The sequence below is a fragment of the Lagopus muta genome, chromosome 6 (genome assembly GCF_023343835.1).
Source record: "Lagopus muta isolate bLagMut1 chromosome 6, bLagMut1 primary, whole genome shotgun sequence".
NCBI lineage: Eukaryota > Metazoa > Chordata > Aves > Galliformes > Phasianidae > Lagopus > Lagopus muta.
This window is the reverse complement of record NC_064438.1, coordinates 51,456,281-51,482,521: the sequence shown is the minus strand read 5'-3', so window position 1 is coordinate 51,482,521 and position 26,241 is coordinate 51,456,281. Positions and strand designations below refer to the sequence as shown.

The window sequence follows — 26,241 nt, the reverse complement described above, 5'->3', positions numbered from 1 at the left end:
ATTGCAATTCAGATGGTCAGGCATGATTATTTTTTTTTTTAATCTGGTATTTCATCATATTATTTCATACAGCCAGTGAAAAAACACTGTGACGTTGCTTAGGATGGTATGGCTTCTCCTGTACATTGCTGATCATGCGTGGCGTTGCTCAGCATTGTCTACTTATTTATATTCCCGTTGTCACGAGAGTAGTTTACCTGTGATGTCCTAGGAAGAAGAGTTTAGCCAGTGCCCCCAAAATTCCAAGTAGACCACAACATCCTGTTCCTTAAAGATGCAGAAGACACAATAAAAAATGGTAAATTCACGTAGTCCACAAAATGTCTCTTCAGCCCCTGTACACCTTACAGGTTTTCCCAGAACCCTGCTAGACACTGGGTTATATTTTGTGATCAGTGCATTTGCAGTGAGATGAGGTGAATGCCAAAATCTTTAACTTGAGTAGTTTTCAAAGGTATGAAATTTCGTAAAGTTCAGTGCAGGGAAGATGGTCTGCATAGGTGTTAAAGGGATCAGTAGCAGAGCAGCAGTTGCTGAAATGGCTGTGGGAACTTTCTTGTAACCATGCCTCTGTCACTGTTTTTGCTGACACTCTGCTAAACTTTTTACAAAAGAGCTGCTATCACCCATCTATCCAAGAGAAGAATAACTTAAAACTTTTCCTAGAACATTCCTTGCTGTTGAAACTTGGGATACGTGTGTGAAGAGGTGGCATAGTGCCCCCAGCAGTTGGATATACGTGTTTCAGTGCACTGTAGGAATGGAAGAGCTGTATTTAATTGCTTGTGCTGTGTGGCGTGGGATCCTTCTACTTCTTGGTTTTGGCAAGTCTGCTTTTGTTATGTGAATCTCTGTATCACTAGGTCATATCTTGACCCAGTGACTGACAGTGCATTAGAAGTCTTGTGTGCTAAGGAGTCTTAAGTTGATATGGAGTGTTGGGACTTCTGCTGCCTTTTATTTTCTAGTGATGAAGACATGGCCTGAAAATGCTCTTGAAAATGTATTTTTATAGTGCTTGAAAACACAGAATTCAGTGTACATTGCATTGGTGTGTTTGAGAGCATTATTTCTTCTGTATTCCTTGGAGACCCTTGCTGTGGCCAACAGTAATCTGGAGTTGCAAGTAACAGATGTCATTGCTTGTATTTTTCCAGGGAAGAATGGACAAAAGCCATCCAAACTGTAGCAGACAGCCTCAAGAAACAGGAGGAAGAGATGATGGATTTTAGATCTGGTTCTCCTAGTGATAATTCAGGTGCTGAAGAAATGGAAGTTTCCATGACAAAGCCAAAACACAAAGTGGTAAGCAAGCACAGCAGGAATAACCATAAATTTTAGGTCTTCTTGAATGTAGACAAGAAGCAACCATCAAGGCACATCTGTTCCTGTAACAATTATGCAGTTTTTGTAGATGTGGCTTCTGGATGAAGCAACTGTCAGAGATGAGGAGGTACCAATCAAAGCCTGACTGGGTTTGTCAGCATTCTAAACTTGGATATAATGCTTCACTTCTAAGACCAGCTTAGATCTAGAAGAAGTTTGCCCATTTTCTTGTGGTAACAGAAACTGAAATTGTAGCTTCCACTGTACCTTGACTCTGTGTGAACTCTGTGCGCTCTGTTGTTGCAGGCTACTGCAGTATACACCAGTATCTGCAGTATGCAAATCCAGGGTGGATCCAGAGGATTTGATTTCTCTGGGTTAAGGGCCTGGGTTTACTGACAGCCACTGATATGTCTGTCCATAGTGTTCATAGAGCTTGGGTTTTTGCATCAAGTAGAGTAATGACTGAATTGGCTTGCATGGCACAGTATGTGCCAGTGTAGATTCTCTGCCCTTCGGAGTCCTTCTGGACATCTTTCTTCAGCCTTTTCTCTGCCCTGTCTGTGCCTCTTATTTGGGTTTCTATTTTCCAAAGGATTCCCATTGGCACTTGTAATTGAAAATTGATTTAACCTTCTGTGCAAAAGCCACGTCTGGATAATACCAAAGCATTTCTTTGTGTCCTTGTCTCACTATTGTCATCCCCCGTTACATTCATAATTTTGCTTCAATTTTGGCAGAACTGATGAAATTTTTAAAGATAAAATATGAACTATCCACCAGAGGCTGCTCTGTATGTCTGCCATCCTTGTGTCATGCTCTTGGTTTTAGACTGGTGTGGGTGACTATTTATGTGTCACTCTGAACTGTAGCTGCCATTAGCCTTCTGCATCCTTCACCGAGCAGATACAAATCTTTCTGAGTGCTGACAAAGCGATTGAAATGTCTATAGAGTGATAATATGCTAAGTAGTGAATGAGTTTTCTGTTAGCAGGCAGTTAATGGTTTTTCTTGGTTTGATTCTGTTTCATAAGTGTACTGGTACTCATGAACCAGGCCAACATGAAAGCTGGGGAGTGACTTTTTATAAGGGCATGTAACAACAGGAGGAAGGGAAATGGCTTTAAAGTGGAAGAGGGCAGATTTAGACTAGATATTAGGAAGAAATTCTTTACTGTGAGGGTGGTGAGACACTGGAACTGGTTGCCCAGAGAGGCTGTGGATGTCCCCTCCCTGGAAGCATTCAAGGTCAGGCTGGATGAGGGCTTTGACCAACCTGCTCTAGAGGGAGGTGTTCCTGCCTAAAGCAGGAAGGTAGAACTAGATGACCTTGAAGGTCCCTTCCAACCCAAACCATTCTGTGATTATGATTCTATGATTATGATTTCTATGGAAGAATCATTTCTACTTCTGTTTTCAGCTAAGCAAAAGTGTTAATGCATGCACATAGGGTTCTTACAGGAATGAGAAATCTTAGTCTGAGAATGATGTACTTATTGGTAGTTCATATAATTCAGTTCTTATTTATCTGTGTCATTAACAGACCATGAATGAATTTGAATACCTTAAGCTACTGGGAAAAGGCACTTTTGGAAAGGTCATTTTAGTTAAAGAAAAAGCAACTGGACGGTATTATGCCATGAAAATTCTGAAGAAGGAAGTTATTGTAGCAAAGGTGAGTAGATGGGAAAGTCGGGAGCGTGGTTCACTCTTGCTGTAGCCTTCTGGAAAGTCTTAACAGGGGTACTGTGAGCACTTGTAATAATTGCTCCAGTAGTGTTTGAAATAAAGCCCCTGGTCTGCAGAATCGCTGTAGTGATTTCCCTCTGCCTGTGTTTCAGGATGAAGTAGCACACACGCTGACGGAAAACCGTGTTTTACAGAACTCACGGCATCCGTTCCTAACAGTAAGTACTTGTGCCTTTATTGATTGCTGCTTAACATCGTGACAACTGAGACTTTCCTTATTTTTGGTTGGTTACACAGTGATCTGTGTTTTTAGAGCAGGTATGTATTCTTGTGTGTTTCATTTTTGGGAAGCATAGATTATAATCCTTTCTAGAGTTTTGTGGATCAGATCTTCAGTGCCTCTTGAAATCAGAGACTTTGTATTTTCAGGATGTGATTTCATATAATGGCTCACCTGTATAATGGCTCCTGTCTCTTGAGAGAAGTATTTGCTTTCCCTGTCCTCCAAATGCTTGCTGTCCTCTGTGACAGAGACCAGGATGACTCAGACCTTGTGACACATGAGTTCAGGGTTACATAGTGGGAAAAGCTCTTTAATTTTTCTTTCCTTTTCAAATTCCCACAAACAGCTCACTGTGCAATCAGAGCTGTTGTGGTGCCAGCAGAAGCGTGGGGATGAGACGGGAGAGCAGGACCGTGCTTTATCTGTTGCTTTCCATTTAGATTGGCTAACTGTTAAATGAAGCTGTAGCCTCACTTTACAACTCTAGCAGTCTCTCTGGATTGAGTTCTAATTCAAGACTTTGTAGTATTCATTACAAGTTTGCTTTGAATCATTTCCAACCACTTCAGGCCTCTAAGAGACCTGTGTAGTATCGTGGTGGTTTCCTTCATCCAGATACACGTGAGTTTAACTGGAATTTAAACTTTTTAAGTGTGACCTCTGGAAGTAAATATTAGCTGAATTGAGTATAATCAGTTCATGTTTGCTGACATGTCTAGAACCTGATTCTCCCTTTCTTTTGCTGGTATAAAAATGATTTCATTAATAATGAAGATGATGATGATACCACGTGTGGTATTTTCTCATTGCTTTCATAAACCCTGAAGTCCAAAACAAGGGCTGTCTTGAAGTCATCTAGGAGAGCAGGTTGTGATCAAGAAACGTAAGACCATGGCAAACAAGTTGGTGTTACTCTTGCTGCAGGAGTACCCATGACACAACTGTGCAAAGGCACCTTGTGACACTCCATCACACCCTCTGTCTGATCTGTTTTTGCAAATTGCTCACAAGTGCATATTGATAGCATTGCTCAATCCCCTGGCAGGCTGTCAACAGAGAGCAGTTGCAGCGAGCAGGGCAGAGACCAGGGGGCTGGTGTCTGTAAGTGCACTTGTTTCACACTAGTGGGCTTGCAGCCAGCGTGGCAAAACCTTGTGCTCTTGGATTTGGCTGTGGCCCACTGTCTGAGAGATCAAACTGGGAGCTTGTGGCCTGTGAAGGATATTTCAGTGCCACTGCCAATGCATTTTGTGCCATTGTAATGGGTTAGGGCTTCTCACAACATTATAGCATTACCAGTAGCTTCTGCAAGGGATTTTTTTTTTTGTAATGTTGCATTAAATATATTTAATAAAATAAGTTGGCAGTGGATCAGCACTCAGCTCAAATGAGAAACTGCGAGTATTATATGAGAGTCAAGGACAAAGAGTCCACTGAAATCTTATCTTTTGTCTGTCTGTGATTCTGAAAACTTACTCAGCATGCTTTTTATAACTGTCTGTGTGATCACCTGAGTTTTTGTTTAAATCTGTTTCAGGCTTTAAAGTATTCCTTTCAGACACACGATCGCTTGTGTTTTGTTATGGAGTATGCTAACGGAGGGGAGGTAAGGGAAATGTAACAATGTTTGGTATTGTAGGATATTCCTGTACTAGTATTAATCGTGCTTGGCATTGTTCAGCTAAGGTCTGAGTTTGCATTTCTATATTATCCAAATAATAAATGTGTTTGCATTTCTAGTTAATACAAATTGTCCCAGCTAAACAGAGCTGTCTGCAGTTTTAACTAATGTTAAGAATTAAGACTCACTCACTTCTTCACTTTTAGTAAGTGCAGGTTGGGGTGTAGGTATGTATTTTACACATGACAACAACATCCTTTAATCTGACAGTTAGTTATTCAGAAAAGCGACTTGCTTTCTGTTTGCTTTTCAGGTAGGTTTTAATACTTCTAGATGAATATTACGAGCACATCACTATGGAGAGAATTTGAAGTGCAGCAAAATGCTGTTAGTTAAGAAGGAAAAGATGAAATACCAATATTTCTCTAAACTGAGCCATAAGATAGTTTTAATATGTAATTTTAATTTGATTAGAAGGTTTTCTGTACACACAAGAAAGTGTAGCTCACAAACTAGTTATCAGCATGCATCTGTGACTATGAGTTACAATGCATTGTTTATGATGGTTTTTAAAACACTTGGGAACTCAACTGGGTGCGGATGGGAAGGGGTTTTCTCTTAGGTAACATCAGGTGCAGGATGGCCTGCGAGGTGTTAGACGTAACACAGAAACATTCACAATCTAAACGTGAGACACTGTTGGTCTTGTAGTTGTTTTTCCATCTGTCGAGAGAGCGTGTATTTTCTGAAGACCGGGCGCGTTTTTACGGAGCTGAGATTGTTTCAGCGCTGGATTACCTGCATTCAGAGAAGAATGTGGTCTACAGAGATTTGAAGGTACGGAGAAAAGCAATTTCAGAGGCTTTTTGGATTTGGGCTTTTGGTTTCTTAGTCACAGAAGTAAGTGAGCCTTCACTGTAAGAAAGCCTTTTCTCACTGAAGTTTAACATAACTGTTATTGCAGCTGTCGGGTTTGACTTTACAGGGTGTCTAAACACCTTTGTAGCATTAGAGCTTGTCTAATGCATTTATCAGGGCTCTGGCAGTGTTTTGGAGAATACAAAGAGCGTTTGAGCATCGTGGGTTGTGTTCTCACCTGACTGCTTGTTCCAAAAGAAACCTTTCTGGCTTCATGTGTGGTGAAATACAATTCTGGACTCTTCATGCCAGGTCTTATCAGATACGTGCAAATTCACACGTGTGTGGATGTTGTTCTTCCTTTCAGTCTGCTGTGCATCACTATCTTCATAGTACCTTCTTGCAGAGAGAAAATTGCATAAAGTTCAAATGGCTTATGTTTGGGGAGCAGAGAGGGAAAAGCACCGAGTAAGAAATCTCAGGGAAAACAAACTAGGGAAGTTCTCAAGGGTATTGCAACAGCAAAACTGGTTTTCTGAGAAGTGTTTTCAGGAGAGAAAGGTGATGCTACTGGGAGCACGCAAGGTAATTTTTGCAGGCTACTTCAAAGTTCTTTTAGGGATTCCTGCTGGGATTCTGTATCCCATATCGCTGTGATTCCTTTGAAATGGCACTTTGTTTCATACATGGTTGAAGCTCTGTCTTGAAATCTGGATGGTCTTATTCGAAATTGGTAGTGCAAACAAGAATGAGCAGATGTACAAAATGATTCCCATATCAAGGGTATCTGACAAACGGTTCCTTAAACTTACACTCATTTACTTTCATTCATTTACTACTCTTTAGTAGTGCAGAGTATTTGATACAGTCACTTAAGAATAAAAGCAGGGATGAAGTCATGTGAGAAGTAACAATGCATTATTTTTGAAAGAATCTGGTGTTCTTTTGGTGATAATATTTTGGAAGCACAAATATGTTTATATTCTGTATCTTTTTGTATATATGACTGGTTACCCAAAGACTGCAAATGAGTCACCTAATGCTCCCTAAAGGATTAGGGAAAGTGATATAAATGCATATTTACATCACACGTGCTTTGGCAGCTACTGTAATTCAGACTCCAGTGAAAACGTGTTTCAAAACTGTAATCAATCTGCAGAAATGGTTTTTATTGACTTGCTCAGGAGCAGTGTATGTTATATCTGATGTGTTTCCTTTGGGTTTTCTTCTCAGCTGGAAAATCTTATGCTGGATAAAGATGGACACATAAAAATTACAGACTTTGGACTATGTAAAGAAGGCATAAAAGATGGAGCAACAATGAAGACTTTCTGTGGCACTCCAGAGTATCTTGCACCAGAGGTCTGTTTACATTGGCTTTTCTACAAAATTATATTCTTAAATGCCATCCATGACAGCTTTACCAATCCGTAATAACTCCTGTTGTTATTGTGTTCATACAGCACTATTGTCACATAACACATACTCCAAATCTTTTATTCATCATTCTGGGACATACCAGAATGAAGATGTGTGATAATTTCCAGATGTGGTAGCATTTTCCTCTTGCTCTAGGGAATATTTACATTTTAACAGAGGAGTGCTTGCTTCTTGTGTCAGAAGTCTAATTTAAACAAAACAGCACAAAAACTTGTACAAAGGAGCAAGCTCTTTTTTCAGTGTTCACCACTGTGTATGTTAAAAATGCCAACTGCTTCATGGCTGAAAAGGTCTTCCTCGGGGTTAATTTATTAAGAAAATAATCACAGAATCATAGAATGGCCTGAGTTGAAAAGGATCACAGTGATCATGTAGTTTCAATCCCCCTGCTGTGTGCAGGGTCGCCAACCAGCAGACCAGGCTGCCCAGAGCCACATCCACCTGGCCTCGAATGCCTCCAGGGATGGGGCATCCACAGCGTCCTTGGGCAACCTGTTCCAGTGTGTCACCACCCTCTGTGTGAAAAACTTCCTCCTAATGTCTAACCTAAACCTCCCCCATCTCAGTTTAAGACCATTCCTCTTTGTCCTATCACTATCCACCCTTGTAAACATCTGTTCCCAAGCAGGGAAGCCCAAGCAGGGAACTAGAATCCCCAAGCATACATTTTGGCGGCTGTTTTTTCTACAAAAAGTGTTTTTGCAAAGCATAAAATCCAAATCCATGGTTGTAATATTCATCCTGGAAATAGTTCTTTGGGAAGTTGTGCAACACAGGTGCTGTTAGAGCAGTGAGTTAGTTAAGGGCAGATCAAAAGCGAAATTGTGTGATAGAGAAGATGTATACGTGGTTTTTTGCAGGCAGATGCTGGTTTTCTCTGCCTACGCTCTAACCTGTCTGGAAGCAGTTGCTGTATTAGCAGGGCACAGTGCCTGAGCTCATGCCCCATGCCTCACAGAAGGGCTCATTGCCTGCACTTTGCCATTTACCTATGGCGTTACGGCTGCCATCCAGCTCAGAGCGCAGGCAGGAGCAAGTCTTGGGCTGCCAGCAGATTAGGTATTGCAGGCACACCCAGGATGTATTCTTTCTCCGAGGTGTGCATTGCAAACCTTCCTCGAGTTGAAAGTACGCAGAGGTACAAAGCACAAAAGACCGAGGTGGAGGAGGAATATTGCTGTGGAGAGCTGATGTCGCTGCTGATCAGTGCTTTTGCAGCTTGTGTGGTGGTGGCAGTGGAGGCAGTTGTACGCTCTCATATTTTTGTTTTAACTACCAGCTGCTCTCAAGGGCCTGCAGTCTTTGTAATAATGAGGAACGTGGGCACCTGTCGAAGTAGCTTGCAGCAAAGAGGTGGAGCCAGCTCTCCATGGATCACTAGAAGTCTTCAGTATTTCTAAATGGGGCCCGTGCAGCTCAATTTGAGATGCGCTGATGCAGGGAGTAATTAGCAGCACAACAAAGAGTATTTTTTGTTCATAAACGTGGCTTTTATTTGGTGGCTCTCCTCCTAAAATCAATGGCTGAACTTCAGTTTCTCATCGAGGATTTTGTGAGGTGATTAAAAAGTACTTGTTTTTTCTTAACTTGGCACGTGGCAGTTCCCTGTGTAGGTGGTTATTTTTTCAGTTATACTGTTTGCTGTTATTTTTCATATTTATGACAAGTTGGTTCTTCCAAAACCCTGAAGGACAAATCCTTCTGATTAACCCAGCTCTCTCCTTTACTTTCAAATCCGTCTGTGAGCTGGAGTGTTAAACTCTGGAGGCTTTTGTCATCTGGTTGATAGCATGCAAAAAATCTGGAAATTGTGTGTGAGTGATGTTCTGTGCATTTAAGGTCAAACATCCTTAAAAGCAGAGGCCTCGTTCTCGTTATCTGTGTCTGTAACTTGAATCTGGTGAGCAGCCTGTTTGTACAGTTGCTGCATAGTTGTTTTTAGGTTCATATTGGAATCTTGTGCATGGATGACAGTGACTGAACCATGTCAACTTTGATGTGTCAGATATATCAATGACTGTGATGTTTACAGCTGTTGTGCCTTCTCTTTCACATTCCATCTCACAGCAGTCTAGAGCTGCTTGTTAGGGATTGATCATCCTTTAAGTGAAATGACCTTGTTATTTCACTGCTGTCCTGCACGTTGCAGTAAATTGTGGGTACGTGTAATACCTTTTGCATTAAGGTGTATTTTTAATACTTGCACCATTACTCTGTTTTATGCAATTACAAGTATGAGCATTTATGTGTTCACTTTCATGATAAAGCACTTTGAAGAAATTAGCATTTTATATTCCGTTTGGAATTAATGGAGGAGGGGAAAGGCTCGTAGTTAGCAACCTGCACTACAATGCATTTGTAGTATCCTCACTGCAATGATGTTTGAATTGCTCTGTGCCTTTTGAAAGCACCTGTAGCACTGCCCATACTACAACCAAAGCGCTCGTGGTGTTTTGCTTTCGATCCCCTCCTCTCGTAGCTCCTGCAGCAACCTATAAATACACAAGCAGAGACCCCGCACAAATTTATTTTAGGTAAACTCAAGCAGGGCAGCGGGAGCAGGAAGCATTGATTGGAAGTGGGGCACTCTGTGCAGGAGCTGCACAGTCACACAAGGGCCACGGTGCCTGGGGAAGGCTGGCTCCTGGAATCCTGTCCGGCCGGCAGCTGTGTCGGCCATATACAGATATGGGGCAGCTGCAGAGCCAGCTGTCGTTTGGTGTGAATCATACGGCAGGGGATGCTGTAAATAGACCAGCGTGGGGTAATCTAATACCTGGCAGCCTTTTGATTTTTACTGCAGGCCCTTTCCCTCGTTCAGATAATTAAGGGGAATAATTAGTGAATAAAGAGAGGCGCAGTGCACACAGTTGTTCCAGAGAGTCTCAATATTTAAGTTTTGCACACACACAAAAATTTCTGAAGGTTTTCAGGAGGTTCGGATCCTGCTTCTGTTAAAGGGAAAGCTGCCAACTTCAACTGACTCTTTCACCCTTTTAGTTTTGAATGCAGAGAATTCTGTACTTCAGCAATGTAAAACTCACTCAGCCGCCGTGCACTGAGAGGGAATGGAGGTGGCCTGGCGATGGTTTTGACTCTTGGTGACAGTACACAGTTCAGTGCAGACCTGTGAAAAGACTGAAGATGACAAGTAAAACCTGAGGACAGGGTCTGGAATATGAGACTGATGGTGTCAACTACAGACGACTGTATTGGAGACACGAAGTCTGGGGAAGTGCTCCCAGCATCCACTCCATGAGCCACAAAACGTTCCTGATCTCCTCAGCAACTGTTGGTGCAAAGGATGAGGAATGCAGTGTGAAAGTACTGCTGTGGAGCAAGGGCACTGCTGAGCCCCGGGGCCCTGCATTAATCAGGGATTTGTTGGGTAGAAATGCCCAGGGGAGGGGAAAAATGAATGTGCTGAATCCCTTCTGCTGTGAGAAATGGAAGAATCTGAAATGAGGGCCTTCAGTATTGGAGCCAGTGTGGAAGTCCCACTGGAGGGAGGAAGGGAAATATTTCACTTTGGCTGCCATTTTACAGCCTTGCAGTCGGTCAAGTGTTAGGAGGGGAGTTCTGGCTCTTAGGGCTGAATGTGGATTAGTCATTTGGTGTGTGTGGGTGGTCTTTTGTGATGTGCAGAGTAGCCCTTTGAGTAGGAGCAGGTTAATACAGAGATGATTGTGATGATCAGTTTGATTTTCAGTTTGTTGCTTCTGAAGTAACAGACCAGACTTTTTTCCTCTTCCCAAAACGGCTCCTTGATTTTATATTCATATATATATACATATATATATATATATATATATATATATATACTGTTCCAAATAGGAGCTCATTAAAAAAAAAATATATATATATATATATATAAAATATATCTATATATATAAATATATATAGATATAAGATCCCATCTGGAACAGTTTGTGATGAATAAGTGAAAATTCAGCAGCTGGCTCTGTAATGTGAGAACTGTCCTCAGCCTTTGGGCTTTCAAAGGTTCTGCTTACCATCGATGCAGTGAGAGGGGGGAGGGTTGAAGAAGGAAGAGAACATTGCCATAACATGCACACTTTCTTCTCTTCCCCACCTTGCTCATCTACAGTGCTCTTTTGTCTCTTGACCTTTGTTTTCAAGGGGGATCTTCTGAAAACACTCTGTGCTAATAGATTCAGCTCTGTAACACGAGAACATGAATTTGCTGGTGTAAATTTTGCCTCTTGAGTTCTGTGTTCATTCCCAACGTAGAAATGTATTCTAAAGCCTCCTTACCTTTCTGCAGGTGCTGGAAGATAACGACTATGGTCGTGCAGTGGACTGGTGGGGATTAGGAGTTGTGATGTATGAAATGATGTGTGGCCGGCTCCCTTTCTACAATCAGGACCATGAAAAGCTCTTTGAACTCATCCTTATGGAAGAGATTAGATTTCCACGCACTTTGTCACCTGAAGCAAAATCTCTCTTGTCAGGTTTGCTGAAGAAAGATCCTAAGCAAAGGTGAGGCTTTTTCTTAATACTGATGTTCTTAAACACTCATTCCCTCAGAAATAGCTAAATAAATCAAGGAAATACATCTTTTAAAGCCTTCACAAAAAAGTTAGTAACTGTGCTGTGTAAAGGTGTGCCTGTGAAAGGGAGCTGTCTTTTTAGACAAGTGGCTTAAAAGTGGCCGTTCCTGTGCTGCATTTTAAATGATCCATATCTCCACCATTGAGAAGCAATTGAAGAGGATTCTGCACAAAGGAGACTGAATGCACCCATGCCAGTATTTTTGTCTTTAAAAATGAGGAAGGTATTTTGGATGAAATTGTGAATTTGTTTTTAACTGGTTCAAAATTATCATCCACCAAGTAGAGCTGAGAGATGTAGCACACAGACCTATTCAGATTCATCTTAACTTTTGACTCAAGCTGGCTTGCAGATGGCAACATGAAGCAGTTTTGTTGTTCAGAAGACCGAATTTCAGAACTCAATGGCTGCCAGCTATAGCTTTGGACAAAGCAAGTTAACCTTGCTTTTGGTCATAACTAATCTGATCGTTGCTGTGAGTTATCAGCTGCTCTACAGTAATTGTTTTACCATCTATCCAAGTTCAGGCTGCTTACAGTAAGCTTTCTGAATTTTCTGTTCAGTCTGTGCCAGTGATCTATCATCCTGCTTTGGACAGCAGGTGGTGGTGTTCGTACCGTGTTTGTGGTGGAGTTCATACTGTGCTTTAATCTACTTTTCCCATTTCCTCCTTTTGTTTAAAAAAAGTAGCCTATGTCTTAATACCAAACAAAAACAACATCAACAAAAAAGAAAACTCCAAACCCTTAATGGCTAACAAACAAAACATAACAAAAAATAGAACAGGATCCAAAAAGGATGTTGACCTTTGCACCAGGGGTAAACATCAGTCTGAAAACCTGCTATCTTGTCAGCCCAGACTCTTTTTAAACAAACGAAAATAGTGACTCTGAACCTTCCCACCATAAAAGAACCCAAGCTAGGAAACCTTTCACACGAGATGCAAGCAAAATGTTCCAGTTTGCTTTCTGATGTTTGTTAAGTTTGTGCATACACACACACACACGTGTAACGTGAAAATGCTTTTTGCCAGTTTGGGATTTCTTAGAGCAGGGATTTTTGTCACGAGAGTGGACTCCCTCCATCACTACTTTTGATTGTGTGATGGATGAGCAGCCCTCTGGTTACCCCGCCCAGCAAATGTGGCTGCAGCCCCTGCCAGCAGGATTCCTGTCTAGGAAAGTCCTGGGTTAAATACAATTGTGACCCTCTTGTAGCTTATTCAGGTGGGGCCTTTCAATCTCTGGAAACACAAGCAGCATCTGCTGTAATTTGTTCTTAAAGGAGCATCTCTGATGAACCAAACTACAATTTGTTTACAAACAAAGAACGCCCACTTGTTTCTAATTGCAAGGTTTTTCCAGTGCCAATAATTACTCCACAATATGCTCATTTTATACAAATAGCCACTTCTTCACGTGTGTCTTCAGCAGGCTTGGAACCAGTGATGCTCTGATATGTTGGACAGATGATTTTCATGCTGCTGATAGAAATAACTATAGACTAGAGAAGCCTGCACACATGCCTGCACCTTGCTAATTACACTCGTGCCTCCCAAGCTTTTTGGATCGTGGACCATTCCTAAATACTGGTTTCTCACCAATTGCTGTTCACCCAGCTTTTTAACTGCAGTTGGGATTCTGCAGTGCACTGCACTTGGTGGTGTTGGGCAGCAGGGAGAGCTGAGCTGGGGGCACTGGGGGTGGCAGTCCTGAATCCTGTCCTGCCCTTGTAGTGTTATGGGTTTTACTGTCAGCTGTTCACATGGTGTGGTCTGTGTTGGGGCGCCTGGGAGACGTGGTGATTGACTCATGATGAGGTCATTCAGCCATGCTAAAGGAAAACACCCAGATAGCCACAAAGTACAGTCAATTGAAATTAAATAATGTGCAGCAGTCCATTTCACATTAGCCTGGTGATGATGTTTTGGGGAATTTGTGTAATTCAACAGAAATCCCCTCCTCAGCAAAGCCCAGTGATTGGCAGAAGTTGGCTTCGTTGTAGTGTCTGTGGCAGAAAACATCATCACTGGCATTTAGGTACTGCTAGTGGGCTCGAGAGTGGGACAGAGAAGATGAGCAAAAGGAAAATGAAACAGGGACATATTCTCCTTTCCAGTAAAATCCCCCCCAACCCCCCAAAAAAGTTGAAATAACGAAACTCTGCGTAAATTGTAAATGAATAATGACCAGAGTTGGTGAATTAAATCTTACAAATTACCTTTTGTACGTAAGCTGGAAATAGAGGAGCAGCCTTAGCATTCTGCTTTCAGTAATAGCAACTCCCAGGCATATGGGGAAAATATGAAGAACAATAAATTGCATTCTGCTTTTAATAATGGCTGTTCTCTAAATTTGGTCATATAAAATCCATTTTGTAAGAGAAAAGGAATTTTGAAGTTTCTTTTGGGATTGATATAAGTTTATTAATCTTGTAATGTGAGCCTTAATTTTCCTAAGAAGGAAAAAACCTATTCTACAAATACTTCCTTTTAGTGTGACCTGAAATTCTCCTTTGCTGCTTTGTGACATAGATCAAATGGAAGGAGGTAATCATAGCATATTTGTACACATAAAACAGCAAAGTTGGTGGCATTCTTATTATTCTTTATCTAACTGTAAGGTCTGCAACTTGTGAGCGTGGGCATGCATCAGAGGGCTCCATGTAGATGGGCTGAGCTTAAGTGTGTGGGTGCATTGTAACCAGCAGAGTCTCGGAGGCACTGAACCTTGGCAGGTTTTAAACCTGAGGGATCTCCAAGGCCGTTTCCTCTGAATTTTGATGCTGTTTTCACTGCATCCCTTTGTGCTCCCCAGCACAGAGCAGGGTGGCCTCGTGTTCAGCCTCTTTCCATGTGTTTATCACAAGCTGCTTTGTTTCATCAGTGCTGCCTTTGGTGGTGCTATGGGACCTTGCCATGCAGGAAGTAAGAGAGGAGGAAGACCTGTTAGAAGGTTGGACGACTGCACAGAGCTGCAGATGTCTGTTCTCTCTGTGGTTCTTTGCTATGTGAAGGGTAAGCAGTGTGAGCAAACCTGCTCTCAGGTACAGCAAAGTCGGCAGCCCTTGCAGCTGCTATTGGCTTTGGAAGAGGTGGGGGTGACAACTGTAGGGACTGCAGATCCCTCTGCTTCCTCTGCAATAAGCTCTTCAATAGCTGCTCCTGTTCTGCAGCACGCTTCGTGTCCTGTTGGCTTGCAGAGCTTTGGCATCACTTGTGACAGGCATCTGGTGTCTGAAACTTGTGTGCTGTAAGTACAAAAAAGTTGTCATCTCCAGAAGAGCCTCAACATCCTGGTTATCCCTTGAACTGCTCAGCAGGTCTGTGCACATTTCACCAAGTGCTGTGAAGGGAGGCTGAGCTTTAGCTGTTGTACATGGTAACATTAGTCACATTAATAACATTGCTACTTCACCCAGGGTTGTTCAGGATCAGTCTGGATGTGAGTTTGAGAAAACTCAGGCCAGAGCTTCTCTGTGCTGCTGGCCCCAGGCAAGCTGGGTAGGTGCAATTCATAAATATGTGTCTGTGTCTGCTAGAGGTCTGTGAGGGTAAGGACCATACCAAGGTACTGTCCTGCTCTCCTTCCTGACAGTATCACAGAAGCTGAAATAAGCATCTGTGTGCTCCAACCTGGTGAAGACAAGGAGCTTTTGCTGAGCTGCTGTTCCTGAGCCAAGTGGGTGTATTTATGCTATTCAAGAACCATTTTAAGAGGTGGGGGGGAGTCAGAGAACTCACATGAAAGCAAAACAGCAACTAAACTTTGGAGTCCCTAAAGCTGCGACTGTCTTTTCATGTGAGGATGGGGCATGTGCAATTGTATAAAGAGCAGAAGTCTGTAACCTGGAAGTATGGCAGGCTTTTGCCCACAGTCACAATCTTTAGTGGCTTCCAACATTGGTGCATCAGGAGATGAGGAACAGGATGGTTGGGCAGGCCAGCGTGAACATGGTTGCTGCTTGCTTCCCTGCATTGGAGCCCTGCTGCCCTTATGGTAAAAAAAAATATCTGTGGAACAAGAAGTTCATGGGATGTTTTAAAAAACTGAGAATAGACCTGGGTGCTGAGTGCTGCTTACCTTTACATGGACAGGTAGAAAGCAAAAAAAAGTCCTGTTACTTAATAATTGTAATCATCTGGTCTGTGATAACAGTGCCTTCATTGTTGAGCGTCTGTGCATATGCTATGTTTATAATATGCATCTCTACAATGACCATATGCATACTTAAAGCTTTGTAAATAGTTTCTCTGTGGTATGAAAGCTCTTTGCCCTTGGCTTCTGGAATACAGGCACTTGTGATTAAATGATTAAAGTAACCTGCAAGTAACACACAATATCATAACAGTTAAAAGTGTGGAAACGATTTGAATTTAACAATAATGTTGTATTTATAAATAATTTTCTTCTTGGAAATGAAGCACCAAACCAGAGGGTCTCAGGTTTTGAGGGAAGTTAAATTAATAACCAGGAACATTCAGCAGGTCCATTTTAAGGAGACCAATTTGGATTAAAAAAAATAAATAAAATGTTTTTCAGTCTCTACATGTTCTGAGATATTCCCTTGTGTACAGAAAGCCTCAGCAGCCTTTTATTTTTGGGTTCTCTTTATACAGATTTTGGTTCTGTTTGAAGACTTAGAAGAATAGAATTTAACTTCACTGTACAGGAGTCTTGAAAAAGGCTGCTGTTCATGCTGTATTTCTCTTCAGTTGTTGCATATTCTTGCAAAGAGACAAACTTGTTGGGCTTTCAGTTCTCAGCATGCTTTTTGCATTGGATGCTGACACGATTTTATTCACCTTGAGAGGCTCTTTTCATAATAATTCTGAAAAACATTTTGGAATAAGTTCACATCCAAAACACGCCTTTTCTATCGTTTTTCCATTAGATTTGAATGGGTTTGTTTAATATTAACAGTTTTTAAAAGGTAAGTAAAACATCTGGGGTTTCTCTTGGCCTTTCCCTGAGTGTGTATTTGCCCTTCATGGAACAAAGGCTCATAATAGATAATGTATTCTCCAAAGCACTTGTGTATGGCTGCAATCATCCAGCCTTTCTGCATACTTGTACAAAACAGTACTTGGGTTCTTTGTAGCTTTTAGTCACTTCATAACTCCCAAACTTAGTTGCTGGAGTGCAGCCTGGTGCCATCTGGGAGTAAAGAGGAAAGAACCGATGGATTCCACCCTCTTCTTCACTGGCCATCTTCATCTGCACCAGGGAAGCAGCGGAGGAGCCTGATATAGACTTGGCAAACCCTCTAGACCTGCAGGGAACCAACTGAGAGATGATTACTCACAGATTTTGTCTCTGTTCCCAAGCTACCCTGGCGTTTGTCTCTGTTCCAGGTGGCTTTGCAGCTGTATGCCATGCTGGCACAGAAAGGGGAGAGCCATCGTCCAGCCTGCTGTGGCCGGTGGGGCTCTGGGGTGGACTTGGGCTTGCACTGGGAGTTTACGGGGGAGGCAGAGCGTCCCTCAGCTCTTTGTGACTTGAAGCCTGGCAGTCTGTTGTATGTTGCACTGCAGGTTTCCTGAAGAAACAGAGACAGGCAGACCCCTTAGAATACTGTGCCACTGAATGGAAACAGGGCCAGGGAGCAAGCATGGGTGCTGAACTAGTAAGCCTTGATCACCTGGAGCCAATGTTCCAAGCCCATAAAATCAAGTTAACTTTTCAGTTTGCCAATGGCATTGGGATGGCAGCAGGAACAGAAAGCTCGCAGATACCAGAGTTCAGACTGGGTGAGCAGGGATGGCACTTCTCGTGCTGGAAAGCCAGAGTGTCTCTTCACCTTGTTATCCAGTGTAAGTCTCCTGCTGATGGCTCAGTATGTGTTTAGTTTTCACAGTGCATTGTCTTTGTGTGCAGATGTGGTTCAGTATTTCAGAGAACACTTTAACCTCCACAGCAAAATTTAAGCATCTGTTAGCTCCAGACTGCAACTAAACTGATTACGTCTGTAAGCTGTGTGGACAGTTTTATTCTGGAATAAAAATGCTTTATCTTGATATACCTTTAAGTCAATAAAACACCCTTTGTGCTTTCTTGAAACTGAAGAGAAGGAAGGATTTGCATACAGGATGATATTATCACTGCAGTTGTCAACTGTTTTCTTTAATGGAAATTTAAATCAGATCGCATAGATCAGTTTGTCTTAAAAATCCTTGCCTCTCTTAAGCATCAAAATCAAATTCAGTTTTACTGCTGCCATTGCTCTGCTCTTGAAATCTCTGAGGGGTAGTCACTTGTTAATTTAGGAGGAGGGAAGGCCAGGTTGCTCAGACCCTTACTTGCAGTATCTGCTCTAGGCTGTAGGACAGCATCCTTTCTGAGGTTTGTTTAACAGAAGCCTTAATTACATACTGCGATTCCTTAGTGTGTTTTCAAACCTTTTAGACAAACTGTGTTGACATCTAAAATAGGCTGTCCTGCAGGCCTTGCAGAAAAAAAAAATGTGAAGCAAATGCCAGAATTGCTCTGGAATGTGTTATGTAAACTCCAAATTTCTTCAGTACCATTTAATAAAAATCGTATGAAGAAAAAATAACTGTATTCAACCACTTCTTTATTTTGCCCCAAACAGGTTAGGAGGCGGTCCTGATGATGCCAAGGAGATTATGCAACACAAATTCTTTGCTGGCATTGTTTGGCAAGATGTATACGAGAAAAAGGTACTGAAACAACTCTTCTCCCAAGGTGAATGGTAGCGCACCTCAGATTTTGTTGCCTTTGGTACGGTACACACAAGTTGGTACACACAAGTTCTCCACAGAAGAGGTTTGCAATTGTTTTTGTCAAGGTTGAATTGCTCCTTGCTTCTTAAAATCCTGTGGCTGAATTGCTTCAGAACCAAAGGTTTGGTTTGTTTTTTTCCTGCATTGAGAGAGAAGCCTCTCTCAATAAGAGATGGTTTCCTGTGACTGAATAAATACGCTATTGCCAAAATTGCTTCCAAATGTAGATGCTATATAAGCTTTTGAAATAGCATTTCCTGTGAATTCCTGTTGCCGTTTCTTGCTATCAACTGATGTACCCCTTGTGATTTATGGAGCCTGAAAGTTGGGAACTGCTGGTTCCTGAGCATCTGGAAGCAAAGCTTTGTAGGAGCAGAGTGGAAGACTGGCGGTGCCATTCCCTTTGTTTTTCTTGTCTTGATGACAAAATCAGGCTGAATTGAGCAGGCACAGCGAAGTACAGTCTTTCGCATCAATTCAAGCCTAAGGCGTGTGTATCTTTGGTGAGAAGGAATGTTGTGAAGTGTCGCCCTTCATGGCTTTTCTCCTCAGCTTTCCTCGAGACCCACTGAGTTTGTAGGCATTCCGGTCTGTCTCACTGCCCCTTCACTCCCAGGTCACTCAGTGCACTCTTCTGGGATGTCCCTGTTGATGCTTTTCATCTGCTGTTGTCCTCTCCCATTAAACTCATCAGCTACCATTTCCTAACAGTCACGTGAAATGCAGCTAACTAAAGCTTAGGTCTGGTGATTCAAGGCTCCCATTTACTGATGCCATATGATCTCACCCAACCTCAGTCTTCCCTCATTTCCCTCCTTCCCCCTGCAGCCGCATGAGATACCAGGTCTAGTTGAATCTATCAGTAGAGTTCAGTTCTCCCTCCAGTTGATGAAAGCAGGCAAGAAAAGAGTTCTAATTCCTTGGATTCTTTTGGTAAAACTAATGCAGTGCAATTTTTGTTTTCTTAGAAAGTAGAGAATGACAGCACTGCTTTCCATACTGCAGTAAGAGAATTGTCCAGTGCTTCTATACAAGGAGAGCTCTGTTTCCTTCTTGTTCACTTCCTCCTAGATTTGTATGACTAAAAGGAACTGAAAAATTAGAAAGTAGCTCTTTGTGCCTTGAAAGCGTATGAAGCTTTGAGATCTGTCCTTTCAAAATGTCTCTTGCAGAGTTCCATGCAACCTATGAGGTAGGTTTGGGCAGGAGGGAACAGTGTGGCTCATGCAAGGAGGCTGGATTCTGCTTTTGTTCCTATCCCATCAATACTGCACCTGAAATTGGATGTAAGCTGTTATCTATTATAGAAATAGCCGTGTTGTGTAAATGAAGAGATTTCATACAGCCCATGAGCAATTGCTGCCTGAGTTCTGGGTGGTCCAGTGAGGTTCTTGCAGCATTTACCTGAAATGCAGCATGATGGATAAATCTGGAATTCTGTCAGCTGCCTGGGGTGGTTGTGCACTCAGCTTGGTTACCCCCCATCTTCAGAACATGGCAAATATGTTTATGAGTACAGGTTTGGGGTACTCAGGAACACTTGCTTGGTAATTAAGCTTTTTGGAAACAGAGCTGTGCTTTGAGTTATAAGCGGTTTTGAATAACTGAGGTTGTCCCAGGAATGTAAAATATTCATTAGACTGTACTTAGACTGTCCTGGAGAAGTGCTTATATTTGTCTCTGGTGCAACAAAAGGTGCAGTTCAATTTGCAGTGCTTTGCCCATCCACACGTGAGACATACGCAATGCGATGTTAATTGCAAGCAGGTTTTACTGGGCTCTTTTGCCTCTTAAGCCAGCATAAGCCTGCGGGTATCAAGCTGGTCTGCAGCAGTGGGAGGCTACAGGTGGCACCTCTGCTGGGTGAGCTGCAGAGCTATTGCAGTGACAGCTTTTCAGTAAAGCAACATATTTGCTTGCTAAAGCCAGCAGTGTAGCTTTCTGTGGCTTCCCCTCTGTTTCCAGCTTAATGTTCTGAATTTGACAGCTAGGAAAAGAATTTTGTCTTGTGGGTGCAGCGTAATCTGTCTCAAATTGCTTTTAACAGATCCTAAAATAAAAGGAAGAAATGATCCAGGCAGCAGTCGCCCATTACACATGCGTTCTGACTTAGGGCTGCTGCTCCAAGTCGCTCTGATGTGCACAGTTCAGGTGTCTGCTGCAGTGCCCAAGTCCTAAATCACTGTGCGCTGCACAAAGCAAGCCAGAGCGGCTGGGAGCTCTGCCATGCCCAAAGCACCCTGAGCTTGAAAAGGACAGACCGAGCTTCATGTGCACATGCACGCACGGCTTGTGAAACAGCATACACAGGTTGACTTTAAGGTAACAGGCAGAAAACTGCTATGAGGAGAAAGAATAGAAATGATGTGATAAATAATACTCATCCTCAGCGGGGCTTTATGCGTAATGCTGCTGGTTTGACTTGATCGGAATACTGTTATTAGCATGACAATGCACACCATTCCCTCTTCAATAGCTCGGGGAGGACTGCAGGGCGCAGAGGGACGGCTGCCTTTGGGATATCCGGTTTCCTTTTCCGTTTCAAATTCGGGACATAAAGCCCGACCTAATTTTTTTTACAGAAACATTTGCCAGGCTCCTTGAAGCCATACTTGGGAACAGAGAGCAATTACCAATTAAAAAAGGATGATGAATACGTACTGTAATTTTGCTCTCTTCTATAATAAAGATAGAATTTGTATGTCCCTTAGTATTTAAAGATTGGTTTTAAACTGCAGAATGCTTCTTTGTATTTGGAAATAAAGCCATATGTGTTGATTACATTGCTTAGAGGCTTTACACTGAAAAAGAAGGGGCTGTATTGTCGTGTGGGAAAGTCAGAGCAGCGCTGTTAGGTGCTCTCAAAAAGAAGGCTAATGAGGAGCTTGAAGGCAGTGATTTTCCTATTAGCTGACTTGCCAAACAGATGATTCTTCAGCTTTCCTCCAGCTTGGATCTGAAGGTGGAAAAGAGATCCTTTTGTACGTTCAAGATATGATGATATTTTCCAGGTAGTGATTTCTGCCGCTCTATTTGTGCAAGAGCAAAAGTGCATCTCAGGGTCACTGCTTAATTCCAGTCTGAGCCATTTACCACTTGCCCAGATGAACCTTTCCCTGCGGTTTCAGCTTGGAAGCCATATACTTCCTCAATCACGCTCCAGAATTGTTGCCTGGTGTGGCTCAGCGCTATTAAAAGATGGCCACATTTAACCCCAGCGGTGGGCGACCCGAAGCCCAGCTGAGAGCTGCGCGTGCCCTCTGTGGGCAGGCTGAGGGCAGTGTTTACATCGTGTTCCTCGTGTATCGTGCGGCGGGGAGGTGAGCAAGGTCTGAATCCCACATACTTTGCCCTCCAAAATTGTACGTGTTCCAGCTCCGTGCATCTGCGTGCAGCCGGCTCTGGCACCCCGCTTCCCAGCCTTTCTTCTCCTCCAGCCCCGTTCAAGCAGCTCAGCTCCATCTGGAGTTCCAGTTGCCGAGGCTTGCCTATGTACACATGAATGATTTCTGGCCCTTCTGCCCAAGTGCATTTCAAGAATGGGACCCAAACAGTGCTGTAACAAGAGGATGATGGTTACTGCTGCTTTTTTTGTGTGTTTTTTTTTTTTGTAACACTTAGATTTATTCATTTATTTAAGTTCAGAGTTTACATCAAACTGCTTCTTGGGGATTGGAAGTGTAATGCTTAATGTAGCTGCTGCTGTGACCCACGTTCTCCCAGGCTGCTGCAGTCGTGTTTTGAGCTGCTGGGGCACAGTAACTGTAGTTGGAATGTTTTTGTGAATGTTATCACCCTTATTCCTCAGTACGGGAGAGAGGTGAGCCTATTGGAGCGTGTCCAGAGGAAGGCTGTGAAAATGACCCAAGGAGGGGCAGGCTGAGAGAGCTGGGGCTTGGGGGAGACCTTTCAGTATCTGAAGAGGGGCTGAAAAGGAGAAGGGGATGGACTCCTTAGCAGGGTCTGTTGTGATAGGACAAGGGGAAATGGTTTCAAACTAACAGAGGAGAGATTTAGACTGGCTATTAGGAAAAAGTTTTTTACAGTGAGGGTGGCGAGGCACTGGCACAGGTTGCTCAGAGAGGTGGTGGGTGCTCCGTCCTGAGAAACAGCCACGGTCAGGCTGGACGGGGCTCTGAGCACCTGATGGAGCTGTGGGTGTCCCTGTTCACTGCAGGGGAGTTGGATTAGATGGCCTTTAAAGGTCCCTTCCAACTCAGATGGCTCTGTGACTTTTTCTGCAAGGATTACTGATCCATTTGCAGTTGCTGGTTCTTACTCCTTTTCAACCTCCTCAAGTGTAAATCAGACTGGATTTGCATATAATTAGGAAGAGAAGCAGTATGTACTGTTCATTTTAATATCTTACATGTGTGTTATTTTTTACTTGAAGTGACATTAGGAGCGTAGGATTTTCTTTGTACAATTAAATTCTAGAAGTGCAATGTCTTAAAGGCCTCAGAAGTGCACACCTAGCCTTAATGCATGCTGTTCCTTTTTTATGGACTGTTGGGTTTTTTTGAAGCCATTGTAGCTCATAACCATGCTTCAGATCTTGCCTGCTTGAAACAGTGCTTGGTGAACCTGGAAACAAACAGTATCTTTCTGTTTTTCATAGCTTGTACCTCCATTTAAGCCACAAGTTACATCTGAAACAGATACAAGATACTTTGATGAAGAATTTACAGCACAGATGATTACAATCACTCCTCCTGACCAAGGTAAAGTTCTCCCAAACATTTCCTGCTGTCTTTTCCAGACCAGTAAAAACAATTTGCTGTAAGGTTATTTGTTAGAACGTGTGCAAAAATGTGTGAGCATCTTCATGTATTTGATCAAGAATTTGTCTGAATTTCAGAATCATTGTGAAACTTTCCACACATCTTTCCTGCTTAAGAAATGGGAAACTCATTTTAAAAGACACTGAAGTTATTTATTCTGTTGTCTTTTCAAAATCTGCAGTCCTCTGCTGGGGAAAAAAACTCTGTCCGTGAGCTTTGCTGCGTGCATCTGTTCACACACTGGGTATATGCAAACAGTCAGTTGAGTCTGGGTTGATGTCCATTCTCAGTCAGTCTTTCATTCTGATGGAGCATGTTCAGTACTTTGAAATAGCAGCTGCCAAAGGTTCAGAGCACTGAATATGAAGTTAAGTGATGAAAGCCCCTAGCAGTTTCAAATAGACATCCAAACAACCATTTGCACAGTGAACATAAACTCAGGATCTGCTCCTATGCCCAATGAACGGGGTGAGATTTCAGACTTGATGTCTCTTTGTCTTTTCTAGCTGTGGAAGAAGAAATTAACTGCCTTTTCTGAGGGAGATTTACTGTGTGTTATCTCCATGTTTGTTTATGTAAAACAAAAAAAGAACCAAATGTTGTCTAACGGGTTTGTTCTGTTTGTTTTTCTTCCTCCAGATGACAGCATGGATTGTGTAGACAATGAGAGAAGACCTCATTTTCCTCAGTTCTCCTATTCAGCCAGTGGAACCGCTTAATGTTTTGCAGTGTTTTCCCATTCAGAAACAAAACAGACTGCATTTTGGGGACCTTACTTCAATGGACACTAGAGAACTTTCTATATTATCTGAATTACAAACTGTGTTTGTATTACGATTTAGATGAATTTGTAGGAAGCCTCACAGATTCTGTATTTAAAACAATTCTTTGATGCATTTTTGAGAAGGAAAACAAATCCATTCTTAAAGTATTACGTCAAGGCTCTTATGCTGAACGACCATAGGTTTTTAAGAATATGCACCAAAACTGTTTACTTTAGGATTAATTAAGGTATTCAACATATCAGCAACTCTGACCAGAACATCCCCTTGTTTTATTTATTTCATACAGTTCATTGTCTAAATATAGAATCTGCACTCTGAACAATTAGATTTATATAGGAAGATATAAGACTTTAGTAGTTAGTGCAATAATAGAAGCAACAAAGTGAACAAACTCTGGAGGATTAAGGTTCAAACTCATTTTGGACAGCAGTTGAAGTGTCATCCAGCTCCAGAAAACCAACTATAGGAACAGCATTAATGGCCTCAGTGAGGTAAATCAAAAAGCAAAAGTTATTTTTGTTATAACATCTGCTACAAGACATTACATATCAAACCGAATCCAGTGGAATCTGGTCCATCGCTACATAGCACAGATGAGTGTTCCGTTCAGGACAGTGCATTTAATTGTTCCATTTGTGTAGGTTAGGAATACTTCATAGGATTGGCTTCTCAGAACATAGAAAATACTTACTTTACCAATTAATTTGAACTGCAACAACACAGAATCATCCACTTTCACCACTGTATAAAATACCATACAGGTCTACATGAGAAACCACCTGAAGGAGCGAGTTACGCAGACAGACGTCCGTTTTGGCACTGAAGTAATGACTTGTTGCCGCTTTTTTTTTTAATGAAAAGATATATGGATATATATAAACACTTAATGATTTTTTGCATCATGCCAGATCATTTCCTCTTTCTTGAGTGTGCGTTAAAGGTATCAGCTGACAGTTCACGGTGCCTTCTCACTCTTGAAGATTCACTTTACCAGTGTTTCCCATGTATAAGAAAAAAAACTAGGTTGGAACTTCGTATGTGTTTGAATAATAATGGTGTTCAAAAAGTGAATTTTTTTTTTGTTTCTTCATTTTTTTTTTAACCTTAGTGGAAAAATTCCCCTCACCCTGTTTTTGTTGTATCAATTTCTTTGTAATTTTCATAAAAGCAGTCTTATTCTGTCTCTCCTGCGAATGAATTTATTCCAGTGTAGGTTGCGTTCTCTTAAATGGCTTTTTTGTGTTTGTTGTTTTTTTTTTTGTTCTCTTGACTGTATAAAAAACGATTCCATGTACCACCATTAACTAGCATTTGATTTTTATTTGAAAAGGAGTATATTGTGAACCCCTTCGCTTCCCCTTTCCATCAGAGCCTGCTGTGTTTGCACAGAGAACCATCATCTTGACTTTTTTTTTTAACAACGTTCAACTCTAGTATTTTTACTTATGATATGGAAGTTTCCCTCCGAATACTTAAATAAAAATTGCTTTAACACGTTAGGTTCTTATTTATTGTAGTAGGAGCCTTCTGAATCTGTACAGATGCAACAGTTGCTCCTGTTTCAAGAGTCGGTGAAGGGATTTTAGCTTTTCTGTCCCTCCCTGGTTGTTACATCTCTGTGCTGATTGTGGTGTTACGACAGTTTTGGTAAAGTTTGGTGAAGTGAAATATGCCCTGCTGTGGAATCACTCTTGAGGAAAAGGAGGACGGGCCTCTCTGCTGTCCTCCCAGTGCTAGCAGCAGTGAGTTACTGAGGCCCCAAACCTAAAGGTATTTCTGTTTCAGTCACTCTGGCCAGCGCACAACATATAACACTGTGTTTCCTTTCTAGGGACTGGTATTAATCACTTCTGGGAGCCAGTTACACAAGGCTGGAATGTCCTTTTTCAAATGAGAATACAGAGAAAAGTGCAAGAGCATCCAAGAACAACTGTAATTTGCTTCAAACTAAGCACAGAAGTTGCAACCGTTGTAAGCCTTTAAATGTCCAAAACGTTCTTTTGGTTCGAGGAGTAGGCTGTAATTCTCAGTAGAATTTACTGCATGTTTTATGCAAAGATGGAAAGTGAAAGGAGGATCTGTCTGTAGAGTATACCTTAAATTGATGCTGGACTGCCCATCTCTTAACAGCTTCTTCCTTTGCT

General features: G+C 42.0%; 1 protein-coding gene across 2 annotated transcripts in view; it reads left to right on the top strand.

Moving 5' to 3' along the window:
• Positions 1–25,594, top strand: part of AKT1 (AKT serine/threonine kinase 1) — a 71,939-nt gene extending 46,345 nt beyond the window's left edge. For both annotated transcript variants that reach the window (XM_048948020.1, XM_048948021.1), the window contains exons 5-14: positions 1,158–1,305; positions 2,870–3,001; positions 3,168–3,233; positions 4,836–4,904; positions 5,631–5,756; positions 7,011–7,139; positions 11,503–11,717; positions 18,381–18,468; positions 23,150–23,252; positions 23,952–25,594. In XM_048948020.1, coding sequence (XP_048803977.1) covers positions 1,158–1,305; positions 2,870–3,001; positions 3,168–3,233; positions 4,836–4,904; positions 5,631–5,756; positions 7,011–7,139; positions 11,503–11,717; positions 18,381–18,468; positions 23,150–23,252; positions 23,952–24,031 — 1,156 coding nt within the window. In that variant the 3' untranslated portion in view covers positions 24,032–25,594. The remainder of the gene's footprint in view (positions 1–1,157; positions 1,306–2,869; positions 3,002–3,167; positions 3,234–4,835; positions 4,905–5,630; positions 5,757–7,010; positions 7,140–11,502; positions 11,718–18,380; positions 18,469–23,149; positions 23,253–23,951) is intronic.
• The last annotated feature ends 647 nt before the right edge of the window (positions 25,595–26,241 follow it).